The 18,463-nt window shown below is 41.2% G+C and overlaps 1 protein-coding gene across 1 annotated transcript; it reads right to left on the minus strand.

Moving 5' to 3' along the window:
• Positions 1 to 1,752: 1,752 nt before the first annotated feature.
• On the minus strand, positions 1,753 to 16,865 carry six5 (SIX homeobox 5). The gene is made up of 3 exons (XM_088345709.1): positions 16,163 to 16,865; positions 10,090 to 11,474; positions 1,753 to 8,041 (listed from the first exon to the last, which is right to left on the minus strand). Exons 1-3 carry the CDS (start codon positions 16,843 to 16,845, stop codon positions 7,383 to 7,385), a joined length of 2,727 nt encoding a protein of 908 aa, XP_088201835.1. The 5' UTR covers positions 16,846 to 16,865; the 3' UTR covers positions 1,753 to 7,382.
• Between the last annotated feature and the right edge of the window lie 1,598 nt (positions 16,866 to 18,463).

An 18,463-nucleotide genomic window follows, 5' to 3' on the forward strand; every position in this document is an offset into this window, starting at 1 on the left:
ACAAAGTATGGCACTGAAGCAACTTACGGACAAATTCAACTTACGAACGACGGTCCGTAATCTTGTTCGTAAGTAGGGCAGCGTCTGTACGCAGTTTATTTGACTAGTTTCTTTAATCATAAAAACCAAAGTAAAATACTTAGCATTTAAAAAATGAGCAAACATTTTCTGAAATCAAAATTCAGTGAAATGTGCTTAATTATCTTCTTGTGGAACGTTTTTTACAATTGCATTGGTTCTTTAAATTACTAAATGTAGAGTGAAAGCTGATGGACCTATTTTTAGGCTTTAGGTGTTTGGGGTGTTTTAATAATTGATTACATGTATTAATTTGAAAGCTTTTTTTAAGATACTTAGTTTTGTTTGTATTTTCTTTTTCTTTTTTTTTAGAATTTTGAACATGTTTTCTTGCGAAATAGGCAGGCAAGTGCTTTGCACGTCTGCCTCTGGCCATCGGAGTGTGAGTGTGTGTGAATTGCTAAGTGTGATGCACATTGTAAAGTGGATTGGGAGGTCTTCAGTGACTTGAAAAGCACTACATTTTAATTTTACCAAAGTGTTAACTTATTTTTCGATTTTCCCTTTGATATTAACAAATAGCCAAAAAAGTAAAAAAGATCAATTGTTAAAGCCAAAAGAGAGGAAAAAAGGGGCAACAATTATCTGAAATATTAAAAAAAAATTCCCACCAAAAATCTGAACATATCTGTCAGTGTACATTTTTTTTCTTTTTACTAGAAAAACATGTTCAAAATAAGGTTCTACCTACCTACCTACCTACCCAACCACCTACCTACCCTACCCAGGTCGTGATTTATTTGGGACTGGGATGATGCGGGATGTTTTCCACAGCTGGGGGAACAGGCTCAGGTTGAAGATGCGCCGCCAACGCACAGGCCTTCAGCAGTCGGGGGGATACTCCATCTGGACCAGCTGCCTTGCTGGGTCGCAGCCTCCTCAGCTCTCCACCCAGCTGGGCTGGTGTCCCGAGGGGGAGGGACAGCTGCTGTACTCCGGGTTGAGAACGAGTGGGGGTAGTCAAACCTGTTAAAAAAGTTGTTCAACTGGTTAACTCCCCACATCTTCCACGGCCGCACACCGCTTAGTGCTGCAGCCGGTGATGGTCTTCATTCATTCCCACACTTCCTTTATGCTGTTGTTCCCCAGATTTTTCTCCAACTTCCTCCTGTACTGCTCCTTCGCTTCCTGAAGCTGGACTCTAAGCTCCCTCTGCACTCGCTTTAGCTCATGCTGATCACCGTCTTTAAAGGCCCTCTTCTTCTGGTTCAGAAGGCACTTGATGTTGCTTGTGATCCAGGGCTTGTTGTTGGCATGGCAGCATAACAGTGTCCATACAGAAGTTGATGTAGTCAGTAGTGCCGTTTGCCACCTCCTCAATGTCCCCACTGCTGAACCCTTGCAGGACATCCCGGTCCGTGGATCCAAAGCAGTCTCTCAGAGCCTGCTCTGCCTCTGTAGACCATTTCCTGAATGAGCGTACCAGATGCCTCACGTAATACCTTAAATAAAAATAAATTCTTATTTTTTTGTTCATTTGTACTTGCATTATGTCCTGCAAATGTTGTTTTTCCTTAATGGAGCGCCAAAGTGATGCCTCAAAATAAAACTTCAAAATTAAACTCACTGAAGGTGTATTGTTATAAAAAAAAAAATACAGCAATGACACCAGCCCCAACTGCAGCAGTTTTTATATCCACAAAGTTGATTAACAAATGTCAAAGAAAATGACCCTTTTCATATAAATGTTCTTTATTACATTGTGGTGTACAGTGATATAAAAAATAGAATGCATTTAATACAAAAGCAAAAACAAGTGATCCCTTTTCAAACAACATCAAATAGTCAAGACAAAATATTTGGCAAATGCTGGAGTTCTTTGTCAAGTAGCAAGGTGAAAAAAACTGAACGGATAATTGTGCATCGTTTGTCGCGTTTTTGATTAGCGGCGGATAAAAACATATTTCAAGGCGTACAAATTAATTTCCCTTTCTCTCTCTGTTCTTTTAAATGCTCCATTTCGCAACCTAATTTGTAATTCTAACTTTTGAACTTTTAATCCGATAGATGATTAATCACTTTAAAGGGACAGTGTGTATTATTAAGCTACCCCTACTGATAAAAAAATCAAATTTAAAAATATTAATTTGAATAAGCAAAAATGCATTAGCTATCATAATAAAAATGCTTTTTTTCATTGTGTAGGTTGAAGAATGAGCATTTATTTTACATAAAATGAGCCTCACCTAAAGGTACCTGACATGATTGTCCACCATTTCTCTGCTAAGGGTACCCAAAAAGGTCAAAAAGCCTGGGCAAAAAAAACAAGAAGTAAAATGTTATGTTTTGGTCAGTCGCCGTAGTTAGTATCATTCTTGTGAGTTTATCACTCGTTTTCGGTTGCACTACAACTTAGAGACACACTAGTGATCTACAATACACACGTTCCCTTTAAACATTTACCATCCATGTGAACAACTGACAATGAATATCATCTACACAGGAAATGCTTTTTTCTTAACAAAGCACAAAACACATGGATAAATGAGTTTTTCAAATAATTGTAGAAACATGACAGTTTAAACAACCTTGTTCAAATACCAAGAAAATTGATGTATTATAGTATCAATTTCTTTATGATAAAAACTTGAACAAGGATGTGTACACATGTATGCTGCATTCCAGAAAAGTCTGACTAGGAAACTATCATCAGACGGACACTCGCAAAGTCGGGAAAAAAATATATTGACTTGCTTCAATCAGACGTCACTCGACAAAATGGCGCTGCCCATGGAAACACACACGCCAAAACAGTATTTATACAATATATAAAAATATATCTGCATATATAAAAGATTAAATTCATGTAGTTGTTTAACACAACTTCACTTAACACAGGGGTCTTCCATCTTTTTCAAGCCGAGAGCTACTTTTTGCAACTAATTTGATATGAATTTCCAAAATTAAATACGCTAGATGGCTTGCTAAATAGCTAAAAGGGTAGTTTGATAGTTAACTAGAAAGGTAAACAGGTAAAAACGTAACAAGAGTTAGACAGCTAAAAGAGTAAAAGGTCAACTAAATAGTCTAATAAAAAGGTAAAGAAAAGCCAGATGGCTAGCTAGAAAGGAGGCTAACCTTTAGCTTACTCGAGAAAAAGGGTAAAATGTTAGCAATATAGCTTACAAAAAAAATTAAAAAGCTAGCTAGATACTTTGCTAAACCTCTAAAAGGTAGGGAGATGGTTAGCTAGCTAAAAAACAGCACATTTTTTGCTCAAACCTACAAAATGGAATTTAGTTTCAAATCACAATGATCCAGCACCAGTGAGCTATTTTTGAGAACAGGCCCGGGGCAACTTTAACTGTCCTCACAGAGCACCCTTGCGGCCGCAGGCAACATGTTGGAGACCCGTGACACATAAGTTTATAGGAGGTCCAAATGTCTTAATGAGCAAAATCAAAAACAAACTTTTTGCAATCGGCCATCTTTATAGTTATGGAAGGCTTCGAGCTGGTACCTGGTACCATTCGAGTGGGATAATTCCTTTCCAATTTTCCGGAATGCAGCATTAATACCAATGAATGTTCCGAACAACAAAACAAAACAAAAGCCATAAATGTAACAACACAGCACTGCAATTGTCTTTTCTTTTTGTGTACCATAAACACGAAATCATTTCAGACTGGATTTTGTTTCTTTCCTCGTCCAAAAACTGATCACGTGACCAAACACAGCTACATAACGTAAACATGAATTGTGCAAAATATACAAAGGAAAAAAAGCCGTACGTGAACAAATGTATTGGGAAAAAGTTCTCCTGGGTAGCAGGCAGTTCAAAACATTTTATCCAAAAGCTTTAATATAAGGCACTTCTTAGTTTTTAGTGTCATTTAAAAAAAATAGCTCCCAAATGTCCTATGAGTGAATAAAATTGCATAGTTCATATAAAAAAATGGATGGCAGTTCTGTTATTTGAGTGGTAATCACTGCGCATAAAATACAATTGGGTGATGTTTTTTGGAAGCTTCAAAACAGGAAATGAATTCCTTGATAGCACATCACACCAAAAAATACAAATATAAAAGCTCATTTTTGGACATGTAAGCTAACACTCAAATATTTAAAGACCTGTGCTTTTCCCAGATGGTCTGTTGAACAGTTTTCAGTGTTGCCTCCAAAATGAAGACGGCATTGTCAAGGAAAAGCCACAGAACATCCACAGTGCAAGTGGAGCCAAACATTCGCACCAAAGGCGGGAACAAACCAAAGTCGTAGTTTGTCCTTGCACTCAGTTTTTAAGCGGGTTTTCAAAGTGTGAGATGCCGAAGGATTTGTGGGATCGGTAAGAGTTGAGAAATAACCAAACATACAGGGAGTGCAGAATTATTAGGCAAATGAGTATTTTGACCACATCATCCTCTTTATGCATGTTGTCTTACTCCAAGCTGTATAGGCTCGAAAGCCTACTACCAATTAAGCATATCAGGTGATGTGCATCTCTGTAATCAGAAGGGGTGTGGTCTAATGACATCATCACCCTATATCAGGTGTGCATAATTATTAGGCAACTTCCTTTCATTTGGCAAAATGGGTCAGAAGAGGGACTTGACAGGCTCTGAAAAGTCAAAAATAGTGAGATATCTTGCAGAGGGATGCAGCACTCTTAAAATTGCCAAGCTTCTGAAGCGTGATCATCGAACAATCAAGCGTTACATTCAAAATAGTCAACAGGGTCGCAAGAAGCGTGTAGAAAAACCAAGGCGCAAAATAACTGCCCGTGAACTGAGAAAAGTCAAGCGTACAGCTGCCAAGATGCCACTTGCCACCAGTTTTGCCATATTTCAGAGCTGCAACATCACTGGAGTGCCCAAAAGCACAAGGTGTGCAATACTCAGAGACATGGCCAAGGTAAGAAAGGCTGAAAAACGACCACCACTGAACAAGACACACAAGCTGAAACGTCAAGACTGGGCCAAGAAAAATCTCAAGACGGATTTTTCTAAGGTTTTATGGACTGACGAAATGAGAGTGAGTCTTGATGGGCCAGATGGATGGGCCCGTGGCTGGATCGGTAAAGGGCAGAGAGCTCCAGTCCGCCTCAGACGCCAGCAAGGTGGAGGTGGGGTACTGGTATGGGCTGGTATCATCAAAGATGAGCTTGTGGGGCCTTTTCGGGTTGAGGATGGACTCAAGCTCAACTCCCAGTCCTACTGCCAGTTTCTGGAAGACACCTTCGTCAAGCAGTGGTACAGGAAGAAGTCCGCATCCTTCAAGAAAAACATGATTTTCATGCAGGACAACGCTCCATCACACGCATCCAAGTACTCCACAGCGTGGCTGGCAAGAAAGGGTCTAAAAGAAGAAAAACTAATGACATGGCCTCCTTGTTCACCTGATCTGAACCCCATAGAGAACCTGTGGTCCCTCATCAAATGTGAGATTTACAAGGAGGGAAAACAGTACACCTCTCTGAACAGTGTCTGGGATGCTGTGGTTGCTGCTGCACGCAATGTTGATCGTGAACAGATCAAAGCACTGACAGAATCCATGGATGGCAGGCTTTTGAGTGTCCTTGCAAAGAAAGGTGGCTATATTGGTCACTGATTTGTTTTTGTTTTGTTTTTGAATGTCAGAAATGTATATTTGTGAATGTTGAGCTGTTATATTGGTTTCCCTGATGAAAATAAATAATTGAAATGGGTATACATTTGTTTTTTGTTAAGTTGCCTAATAATTATGCACAGTAATAGTCACCTGCACACACAGATATCCTCCTAAAATAGCTAAAACTAAAAAAGCCCCACTCCAACTTCCAAAATATTCAGCTTTGATATTAATGAGACTTTTGGGTTCATTGAGAACATGGTTGTTGTTCAATAATAAAATTAATCCTCAAAAATACAACTTGCCTAATAATTCTGCACTCCCTGTATGCACTGAAACATTAGCTAAAGAAATATTTTGTTTTTTTATAATGAATTAATCAAATATAAACCCAGAAAATCACCTTTACCCATTTTCTTTAACTGACTGCTAAATACGTCAAAAGATTTGAATGAATTATTGCTGCTATAGACATAAATGGAAAATATTTTGGCAAACTGATAAAAATATTTGATTAAAAATCTACAAACTAACGAGCAAGGTCTACAACCCAGTCAATCAACAGTTTTTATGTCTATTATTGAGACAAAAGCGCAAATTTGTGTTTTTTTTTTGTTACTGTGCTCTTTTCTTTCCGCCTAAAATAAATTGCATGTTCCATTATCCCTGGGCACCTATTGCTGAAAGCTGGAGCCAGCAAGGCCAAATTTGTAGGGTGTGGTGCCTCTTTTGTTGCTTGTTCTGTCCACCAAAAGGTGAACTGCACTCATGTGGCTGCAATCCATCATCCCCAATCTCATATTGCTGTGAGTGGGGACTGGCAAAAAGCACTATTTTTCATTGCGCTATTGTTTTTTAGGCTTATTTTTCCCGACATTGTAATTTTTCACTTAAATCTTCATAACATGTTCATCCTAGATGCCATGTCTAATCTCGTTGACGATGTTTACAACTTTGTTATCACTGACAATAAAGACTGTTTAAATTATATAACTTAAAATGTTGTAGACACAATCTATTATCCCTAGGCAGCTGTTGCTGGGAGCAATTCTTTTTTTCGGGCCACTGAAGTGTGCCATTGTAGCCCGCCTAAAACGAACTGCATGATTTTGGCTGCAATTACTATCCCCAGTCAACTATTTCTGAGAGCAAAAGTCAGGGAAATTTTGTTTCATGTGTAGTGATTTTGTTATTACGTTATTTCAGCCTAAAATGAACAGCATTCGTGCGAATGCAATCCAAAAATAATTTTATATTGCTGCGAGCATGAGCTGTTAATTTTCACATACCACAGGGTGTTTTGGTCCGCGATATGAGGGATTTCAGTAATATAAATACATTAAAATAAAGGGTTTTACTTTATGGATTCCGCTTATCACGTTTTAAAAAAAATTAAACTCCCACGTAAGCGAGTGTTCACCGTATATCACGGGTGATGGGGCGGCTCACACTTTGAAAAGCGGTACCCTCAAAACTTTATCAAATCTCAACTTTGGTGTAGCTAGTGTTGGATGATTTCAAGCCAATCCAGGCATTGAACAATCCAGAATGTAGTCTCTTTTGTCCTTGCATGTAACCTGGATCAAGGCAAATGGTAGAAAACTGATGAATGGATCTCCAAGGCTGTCCAATAAAACCGCAAAATATTCCCCTTCCCTGCCAGATGAGGCTTTGATGGTCATACAAAAGCAAACAAGTCCAAAAGAAACACCATTTCATTGTCTTTGGAGAGGTGGGATAGTTTTCTGTAAACAAGTCTACAAACCTAGCTCCTCATCCACTGGGACCGACTGAAGCTGAGTCAGAATCTTGGTGTCCCCATCAATCTCTTCGGGATGTCCTAGCGGGGAGCTGGTGTCATGATCCGGAGACGTGCTCCCCAGAAGCAGCGCCTCCCCACCAGGAAGACCCAACAGGGCCGGATCTACAGGTAGGTCTGCCTTACCGCGGCCATCAAACAGAGTCAGACCGGCTGAAGGGCTCCAGGTGGGCTGGGACAATGGTACGGCGGGTGTCAACACTCCTCCATACATAGGACTGAGGGTGAGGAGGCTCTCCGGGGAGAGAGCGTTTGCCGTGCTAGGCGCTACTGGCAGATCCAGCGCGGTTGTTGAGGAAATTGCAGGTGTTTGCGTGGTTGTGGTTTCTGCCGTGTAATACGGAGCGGCCGGATTCAGGAAGTTCAGTGGAGGCGTCGCGAGAACGTTGGCAGGCTGTTCCGGGATGGTTGAATGCTGGGACGTTACAGGGATGTTTGCAGGGGTTAAACCGAGACTTGCGCCATTGGTAGGAAGGGTGAGTGGATCAGAAATGGGTTTCAGAGGCAAACTGGTTAGTTGAAAGCCAGCTGGAATGGTCAGGATTAGCTTGCCTTGCTGGACACTCAAGTAGGGGCTTCCACCCAAAAGGAGGTTTCCTACCACAGTCAAAAATTAAACGAAAAGATTGTTAGCATTGAAGAGGTTATCAAGTTAGCATGATTACTTGTAGAAATTGCGAAGACCGCCAGAAAACTAAGCTATTTAGCAACAGATTTCTTTGGAATATTGGGCCAGGTCTGATGGTAAATGATCTTCATTTATGTAGTGCTTTAAAAGTCACTGAAGACCTCCCAAAGTGCTTTACAAAGTGCTTCACACACACACACACACACACACACACACACACACACACACACACACACACACACACACACACACACACACACACACACACACACACACACGCACACGCGCACTCACCTAGTAATAGCCAGAGGCAGCCAAGCAAGGCACTTACTTGCCTAACTGGTATGGATTTGATTTGGTCCCAAAACGAATGTTTAAAATTGGGTATCAAAAGTAATTGTGTCATGTTTCCAATGCGATTCAAATTCCGTACCCCTAATAACACCTTTTCAACATATTGGTAATACGTTTTCAACTTTTACCCTTCAGGCAAAGACATTTTCTGGACAAAACCTGGAAATGTGTTAAAAGTATTTTAAATGTCTTCTCAATCTAAGAGATTTCCTAAAATGGATATTTTAGGGGTTCCCACTAGATTCAACATAGCATTTGAAAAAATTAGATCGTACATACGTTTTTGCATATTAATTGAACCAATATGAAGTTTTAGTAATGAATCAAGTATTTTTACACCTCTAGGGGTCACTATATGATGTTTGCAGGGGTTGTAAAATAATTGATAAATACTATAACTTTCTGTAGTGTGATGCACACTGCTGCTTTAGCTCATATACCTTGGGTAACCTTAACTTACACAATAAGTAATCTAAAGAGGAACCTAAACTATTGGATTAGAACATTTATTTAACAGCTGCTGGAATTATTAAGCAGGAAACACTGTCCAGATTGCTCAGTGTTAACTTCAAAATTGACTGAAATTTCACGAAAAGCCAGTAAACAGCACTTTTGTCAAAACCTGCACTGATCCCAGGAACAATTAGTAACAAACTACAAGTAGACTAAAACAAGTCCATCAAAGCAGTGACCATTGACAGCTACAACTTTCCCAAGAAAACAAGATACAAACAGATATAGCAGCCGTGCTAACGTGGGGAACAGCCCTTGGGAAGGTAACAGAAATCTGGGATATTAGTATAGAATCCCTAATGGGGGTTTATTTTAGGAAGCATGTTGTAGCAACCAACTTGTTATGGATGTTGATTATTGGGGTGAGTACACCTCTGCCAAATGTGTTTTTGCTTTGTACGGTATACATTTTGTGCAGAATGTTTGCATCTAATTCTAAAGGAGTGCTAAAACCCTGGATCATCAATGTGACGAGATGTTCACGTACACGTTAGCATCCTCCCATGAAATCAGCAAAGTAATTCCAGATAAAAGTAAACAGCTTTTGGTGTTTTAGGTAACTGGAAATAATACTTCAAGGAAATGGAGGATTGACTTTTAAAATACTGTAGTTCAAATAGAAGGATTCCCCAAAAGTCTTTTTGAACAATTATGGTTTGTTATAAAGTTATCATATTTATACTTAGTTTGACTTCCTATTTAGGGACAACCAATTCCACATTACACTCTATTCTTTCAGTATCAGGCTTTTTAGCAAGAGTTTTGCTATTGTTTTACCGTTATCCCTTTGATGTTCCTAAGGGTAAAAGGCATGACAGTCTCAAACCAATTCTCTTTGGAAAAATACAGTTGCACATTTGCTTTACTTAATTAGAATACAAGCAAAACCTGTTATTGTCTGCATGTAAACGTACCCAATAGTAACCCATTTCAGAAAAATGGTTTGTTCGAGGACTTGTGATGAGAAAATATTAGTCAATCACACTACAGGAAGTTATAGTATTTACAGTATCAATTAATTTGACTGAATTATTATTTATTATTTATCTATACAGTGAGGAAGAAAATCTGCCGAATTCCAAAATAGCTAACTGCACTGCTGTTGACAGACAGAACTGATATGCAAGGAGCAATGGAGTTGTGTGGTTACCTTGAGGTGCCGAAGGTAGCTGAATGATCCCAGAATTATGCATGTGCATACCGTGGCTTACATTGGTTGCAGGGCTTACATTCTGTATGGGTCTCAGTTGGTTCATCCTGAGAGGACTTTGATTAAGCCCACCCGGTGCCTGAGCCAGGATTTGCATGGGCACTCCAGCTGAGGGAATGGACAGCGAAGGACCGGCAGGAACAACCTGAGGAAAGGGGATTGAGGAAGATGTCTGGATGGAGGAAACCGGGACCAGCTGTGGAACAGTTAGGGGAACTAACTTTGCAGGCGTGGGAGATATCGGTACCACTTGTGTTGGGGGAGAGATAGAAATGACCTGTGGGGTTTGAAGTTTAGAGGGTATGGAGTTGATGGTTTGGACCGCAAGGTGGTTTGGGAAAGCTGTATTTTGCACCTGTGAGATAGAAACGATGGTTGTAGAACCATCAGACATGGGTGTGGAAGCATCAAGGTGCCTGACGGCTGGTGGGAGGCTTTGGAAGTTAACCGATGATTTGATAGGGGAAACTGGGACCAGCTGGGGACTTTGGGAAACCTGTGGAACCAACTGCGATACTGGTATACCCTGGATGGAAGGCACAACCTGAGGCAATGAGAATACTTGAGGGGTTGAGGTACTCGAGTTGACCGTTGAGCCGAAAGGGTTTATCTGAGGGGCTGAACTGGCAAAGACAACATAATCCCCTTGCAGACTTGGAACGGGCAAGGCGGAGCTGGAAATAGGCAAGGGTGCTGATGGGACGGCCTCCTGGGGAGTCGGTGTAAGAACCAACGAAGAAAGTGTAGTTTGTGGTTGAGACGACAAAGCTGAGGAAGAGCAAGCTGGTTGCCTGTTTTCTTGTTTAATATCGTCTGGCACTGCATTAAAATCCATCACATTGCTACTTTGGCTCTTTGATTGCACTGGGAGAGTGATGACTGACGTAGGGCTGCAGACCGGTGAAGTGTTACTACTGAGGAGAACCTCTGGAAGACTGTTAGATTTTGTGACTACCTGCTGATCTACCAATGGGACTGATCGCTGCGTTTCTTCCGGTTTGGCAAGAACTTGGGCCCCGTTCAGAATCAAAGGGGAACTGGTCATTTGACTCAGGGCAAGTTTCTGGCCATCCCCCAAGGTTAGCCCATTGATGATGACACCAGCGCCGGTCCCCGAGATTAGGGGATTGCCATTGAGCAGTAAAGGCTGGGACGCCGCCAGGAAGCCGCCAGTGCCGTTAACGATGATCTGACCGGCCGAATTGCAGTTAACTGCAGAGAGCGAGATGACCGAGGCTTTGGTGGCGACTGGCTCATCCGCCTTGTCCGAGGTTTCATCCATGATGCTCGCTTCATCCTCACTGCTGCGGTTTCCATCCGATTCACTAAAACACCAAAGAAATAACCAATGTCAAGCACATTGATATGCACTTAATTTTACACTTTACATAATTGCAAATTGTGAATATTATTTTTCGTTCATAAAATATAATTTGGCCTCAATGTAACACATAGAAGATACTGGTCTCTGCATGAAAACTGCTTTGGATCATTTAAGTAAATCCTTTAACCTTTGTTGGGATTGACTTTTATTCTGCTTACTTACATTCAAGAATGTAGTTCTGTTTTTAACCATTAAAAACCTGCCTGGACTGTTTTGTTTCATTTTGATTATTATTGCGTACTGTCTCCAATATTGGCGCACGTTTTTTCATTATTTTGACTATTAATCACAGTTTAAATCATTGTCACAGTTGACCAATAATTTTGCTTTTTTCTGATTTCCACACACGTTAGGGCTAATCTTTCCTTTGCAACCTTAGGCTATTTAATGCAAAGAAAGAAAGGTTAATACCTTTAAAATAGGTTGGATTTTTCGCATCTACAGCAGGGGTTTCCAATGTTTTTCAAGCTGAGAGCTACTTTCTCTTACTGATTAGCGCAAAGGGCACCCACTGTTGATGTGCATCTCTAAAATATCAACATATGATGTTATAACCAGGATAAAAAAATGGAAGTAGGGTTTAATAGACTCAGTCAACCACTCAAAAAACATTTTACTAGAAAATGACAATGACCCTGCACTGGTAGGCTATTTTCAGAAAAAGTCAGCGGGCATTCGAGCTGTCCTGATAGGCACCATGTTGGAGACCCCTTGTCTAGAGGGTTTTTGTACAGTCATCTCCTGTTCTCTTTGGAAGTTCAACATCTATCTATGACATCTCCTTATTCTAAGTTTCTGTTAAAATACAAAGTTACAGTATTAGGATCTTTCAAGGCGGTTGGTTGTTAACGAAAAAGTACAGATCTGCCAGACAATTAATTAGACATAATTAGTTAAGGGTCCTCTTTTAAATCCAGGCTTAAAACACACTTTTTTTCTATAGCTTATGAATGACTATTTTCTGTTGACGATATCTGTGTATTAATTGTTATTACAACATCCATTGCAGCCTGGTCATTCTGGAAGGGGGACGACCTCATGTGCGGTCCCTTCTCAAGGCTTCTTCCTTTTCCTCATGTTGAGGTTTTTGCGTTTTTCCTTGCCCTCATGTAGGTTTTAGATCAGGGGATGATGTAATACTAGTCTGTAGTTTGCAATAATCTGTTGTCTGTGCATCCCTTTGAGACTCTTTGTGATTAAGGGCTATACAAATAAACGTAACTTTTAAGGTCTCAGCCCATCTTTAACATGATGCACTATGCGCACCGAATACCTTGGGATTGTATTTTTAAACAATGGAAAATAGTCTGCTTCTTTATTCAAGGGTATAAATGTGGTGAGATCTTTACAGGATTATGTTTTTGACAAAAAAAACCTCCACAAAAAGCCACATATGATAAGAAGTTAATCTCTACGTAGGCATCTTAGTAGAAAAGTAAAAATAATAACTGTAATTGTATTTATAATTCTTTTTAACTTTTTATCTTTAACACCGTGCAGCACGGCAGAGCATTAGTTAGCAGAGGTCATGGGATCAAACCTTCCTGTGTGGAGTTTGCATGTTCTCCCCGTGCTTGCCTGGGTTTCCTCTGGGCACTCCGGTTTTCTCCCACAATCCAAAAACATGCATGTCAGGTTAATTGGCCGGTCCAAATTGTCCCAATGTGAGGATGAGCGAGTGAATTGTCTGTCTCTGTGTGCCCTGCGACTGCTTGGCAACAAGTTCAGGGTGTCCCCTGCCCGCTGACCGAAGATAGCTTGGATGGGCTTCAGCACCCCCGTGACCCTACTGAGGCTAAGCGGTGCAGATAATGGATGGACGTTCAACACCCAAACTAATAAAAAGACCTTTCTGAAAAGATGAGTCTGGCAGTAAGTGTCCCGGCTCCTTGGCTTTGTAGCGTATTATGAACTGACCGATAACGGATAATGGATAATGAATAACGAAGATAGATCAATAACCCTTAAAAACCCCAAAACCCCAATTAAAAAAGACACACTATAATATTTTTTTCATGTTCGTTTGGTGATGGCATAATTAAACAACGATTCCAAATAGTGCATTTAAAATTATTTTCAATGCACAAAAACAACCTAAAATTACTTCTAAAAAATGACATGTTGACCTTTATCTGGTAATTAGGAGTCTTAAAACGTAGGTGACAAAAATAATCCAGGTAAAGTGCTTTTAAAGTAAAATTTTTAATGTAATTTCAACCAGCTATTGCCAGAAAGGATTGTGTTTTGCTAAATTGCATTGTGCACTTTTGAATAAATCAATCAAACAAAGGACAAGTTAATCTGATATCAAAATAATATTTTTGCTGGCACCCGTCGCGATATATTCCAGCAGTGGTGGGGCGTCAGGGCCTGAAAGGCCTTCTGTGCTGGCCAGAAAAAATAACGGAATCATGCGTTTTATATTTTACATATAGAGATCATTTTATACATGTGAATTATAAATTGTGGCAGCACGGCGGCTGAGCGGTTAGGGCGTCCGCAGCACAGTTCTGAGGTCATGAGATCGAACCTTCCTGTGTGGAGTTTGCATGTTCTCCCCGTGCTTGCGTGCATTTACTCCGGGAGATCCTGGTTCCTCCCACATTCCAAAAACATGCATGTCAGGTTAATTGGCTGGTCCAAATTCTCCCTAAGGGAGGATGAGCGAGAGAGTTGTCTTTCCCTGTGTGCCCTGCGACTGGCTGGCAACCAGTTCAGGGTGTCCCCAGCCCACTGCCCGAAGATGACTGTGATAACCTCCAGCACCCCCGCAACCCAACTAAGGATAAGGAGTGAAGATAATAAATGGCTGGATGAATTATAAATAGATAATTTAATACTTATTCAACCAGTATTAAATCTGGGGCGGCAGTAGCTCAGGAGGTAGAGCGATCGTTTTAGGATTGTCCGTGTTGCATGCCGAAGTGTCCTTGGGTAAGACACTGAAACCCCAATACCCCCAATAAGCAGGTTAGCGCCTTACATGGCTGCACAGATCACGGCCGCTATTGGGAAATGTGAAGCACAATGTAAAGCGCTTTGGGAAGTCATTGACTTGAAAAGCGCTATATAAATGCAGATCATTTAATTTCATCCATCTACCTATTTTCTTCTGCTTATCCGGGGGTCGGATCACGGGGGTGGCAGCCTCAGCAGGGAAGCCCAGACCTGCCTATCCCCAGCCACTTCATCCAGCTCAGCTGACAGGATTCCTAGGCGTTCCCAGGCCAGCTTAGAGACATAGTCTCCACAGCGTGTTCTGGGTCGTTCCCGGGGCCTGCTGATGGTAGGACATAATCGGAACACCTCAAGAGAGAGGCGTCCAGGAGGCATCCTTATCAGATGCCCAAACCACCTCAACTGGCTCCTCTCAATGAGGAGGAGCAGCGGCTCTACACTGAGTCCCTCTGATGACTGAGCTTCTCAGTTTATCAGGAAGGGAGAGCCGAGCCACTTGTATCCAGGATCGTGTTCTTTCGGCCACTAATATTCATTCAATAATTGTTTGTCAGCTTCCTTTCATTGCTTTTCCCCTGTTTGTGCTGCTTTCCGATTTTTACTTTCATATTCAAGGATTGAACCAATTTCAGACATTACTTCTTGCTAGGGTCAGGAAATCTACCCTGAGGACTTCAGTTGTGGCATAGCATCAGTATCAATAAAGCTGTTAGTTGAGCCAATCAGATATTGAGTTGGCGGAACAGGGCCTGCTAGAAGGCATAGGGAAATGTCAGTGCGTTCACAAACTATGACTGTCAATGGCGCGGTTATGGAGGTATCGCAATAAAAATGTGCAGAAAAAAATCCTTATGCCCACTGCTTCTGTGGAACAGACTTTTGAATCCTTAAGTTAGATAGAAAATTGTGCCAGAAATACATCAGGATTGGCTCAACTTTCAGCACTAGCTGTGATGCCAATAGAGAAGAACTTCTTGAAGGAACTGAAACGCACGGAATCTGTTCAATAGAGTAATTGAAATCTTCTTGAGAAAAGATATGAAGATGACTTTAAGCGCAAAATAACCCCAAAACATTTTCAATGAGTAAAATGAGGCTATATTTGTAAATAATAGTGCAATTCAATGAGGTTATTATTGGTGCTTTCTATATGTGTTGGGCTGTAGCTGCGATGATAAATAGTTATTGAGTGTTGGATTGACTCAGATGGAGCACTACTGAAGGCCAAGGGGTGAACTGCACGACCAGCCACAGTGTTCCAGAAACATACTTTTCTTAGAGAATGGCAACTTCTATCGTGTAATTAAATTGGATTTAACTTTTGAACTCAAAGATATTTTAACGTGACATGTTGTCGGGTTAAAACATGCGTAGTGTGATACCAATGGTTTCCTTGAATTTGTTTTGATAAATGTTGAGCTTAGTGGAAATTAATACTTTCTTCTAACCAGTGCACGCTTAAAAAACATTGCTATTATCATGCAGCATGCATGTGCCAGTCTCAGCGGAGTTTTTCAGGTCACTTGAGCCCTCGCGCTTCTCACATTTCATAACAAAGCAACACGCTGTGCTGTCACCTCCTAACATGCGCGCCAGACGCCCTTTTGTTTCCAATCCAGGAACAAACAAAAAAAGCGGAGGTGTAAGTAGATTTTGCATGCTTATCCTTGCCTTTTATAGTGCGTCCCGGGCGGAGTCCTGTCCCTTTGCCTCCTGTTCTTGAACCAGTTGCTGACCTGCGTAAGGGACAATCCGGTGGCTTTGGCCAGGTTTTTCTTCTCATCCGGGGTGGGATACCTGTTGCTTTTATAGCACTCCTTCAAGGCGTTGCGCGATTTCTCCTTGAAACAGTATACAGTCTCCTCACCGTCCCAGATTGTTTTGGGAAGAGGGAACTTTTTCCTGAGCCGGTATTTGTCCACGGCACCCAGGCTGCGCCCCCGCGACCTCTCCGCTTCCTTGTAGCGGGCTCTCAGGTACAGATCTTGCAGGAAGACGTGGTTGGACGGCTGGAAGTCGTGGCTTTCCAATAAAGTGTAGAGTTCCTTGAAGTGCTCCCTGTGGAACGCCACCAGGGCCTGGGCCTTGAGGAGGGTCTCGTTGCCACGTAGCAGCTCGGACGAGGGATGGATGGTGGAGAGGAATCTCCACAGGCGATCCACATTGCCCGCCTGCAGGAGGGCCTCGCAAAGGCAAGAAACTTGCTCCGTGGAAAAACTCACCGAGGAGAGCTGGAAAGTTTGCAGCAGGCGCTCGGCGACTTGCTCGGCGTCTTTTTCGTCCTCTGCGGCGGCGGCGGGCTCCTCTGCGCTATTGTCGGATTGTTCTGCGGAGTCCAGAGACAAGGAAGCCATTTTTCAGTGAACTTTTTTTCCTCTTCCTCCTCCCCGCCTCCTTCTCGCTCCCTTTCTCTCCTGCGGTGCTGGAGCGGAGTGTGACAACTAGTGGTGGTCGTTCAAGAACGAAACGGTTCCAAAAGCCGGTTCCTTTAAGTGATCGACGAGAGCCGGCTCCACACCAGTAAGCTCCCTTCGAAACGCTCTCCATCTATTTCTCTTTTTTTCTATTTCTCCCTTTCTCCAATTCCCTGTTACTTTGTCTCTTTAAATCCGTCTTTCTTGCTCTTTCTGTCTTTGTCTCCCTCTATTTCTCCTTTTCTGTCTTTCTCTCTATACAGACATCCCTCTTTCTTTCTTTCTTTCTTTCTTTCTTTCTTTCTTTCTATCGCTCTCCTCGTTCCCCTCTCTCCATTTGTTTCTTCTTTTCTTTGATTCTTAGTTTTTTTCTTACTTTCTATGTTTCTTTTTTTCTTTCCCTCTTTCTGTCCCTCTTTTCCTTTCTCTCTCTCTCTCCCTCCCCTTCTCTCTTTATTTATCTATTTCTGTCTCTCTTCTCTTTATATCTTTGCCTTTCTTTTTCCTCCCTCTTTTGTTATCTCTTTACCTTCTTCCTCTCTTCCTTCTTCACTATTTCTTTCCTTGGCTTCCTCTGTTTCTTTTTTCTCTCTAGCCTGGTTTCTTTTCAGTTCTACCTCTCTTTTCATTTTTTCTTTCTCTCTATTTAGTCCTTTTTCTTTATTTATTTCTTTATTTCTTTTTTACCATCTCTTTCTCTCTTTCCCTCTCACTTTCTCTCTTCCTTTCTATTTCTCCCTCTCTCTATTCCTATTTCACTCACTGTTTCTATATTTTAAGTTCTCTGTTTCTCTTTCTTTGTCTTCCTTTCTCTTTGTTTCCCTCTTGCTTTCTCTTACTCTCTGTCTTTCTTTCTCTTTTTATTCATTCTTTCTCTCTTCTTTCTCTCTCTTTCTTCTTCTCTCTTTTGATTTCTCTCATTCTCGCTCTTTCTCTTGTCTTCTCTCTCGAAGGTGGTTGCGACTGGCGAATACGAGTGGATATTCTCAGTGTCGGTTGTTTAGTATGAATAATTTAAAAGTTCACTTTTCAGTGAAATTTGAAGAACCGTTTGTGAGCCGAAATGGCCGACTCTTTTCAGGAAGCCGAGCCGGGAGAGCCTGTTCTTTAAATTGAGCCGGAATTCCCATCACGAGTGACAACTCTGCAAGGACGCGCCCCTTTCCCCGGGCAAGACCGACATAAGTTGGTAAATAATATTGTAAATGATTTATCCGCCCTTTCTGGTAATAGCTGCAAGTGTATTTGTGAGAACATATTACATTTGTTGTTTTTTTTCTTTTTTAAACACAAAACCTTTTATCCGTTTACATTTATTTTCTAAAGAACAATCAAATCATAGCTGACCCAATTCATTTAGATGTGTTGTTTCTGTGGTGTTTAATTACTTGTTATTTTTTTACGAGCTCCTCTAAGGTGCATATCCTCACTTTGGACGAAAATTAACTTTAGATCAGGTTTAATGTATTGGTCCCCTTGGGGATATTCACCCCCACCGAATATTTAAACTGTGCGGGTCAGATGTATCGACATTTCGTTCTGTATACACGTATACTAG

Source organism: Urocampus carinirostris, chromosome 10 (genome assembly GCF_059441175.1).
Source record: "Urocampus carinirostris isolate Australia breed hairy pipefish chromosome 10, RoL_Ucar_1.0, whole genome shotgun sequence".
In the NCBI taxonomy this organism is placed as follows: domain Eukaryota; kingdom Metazoa; phylum Chordata; class Actinopteri; order Syngnathiformes; family Syngnathidae; genus Urocampus; species Urocampus carinirostris.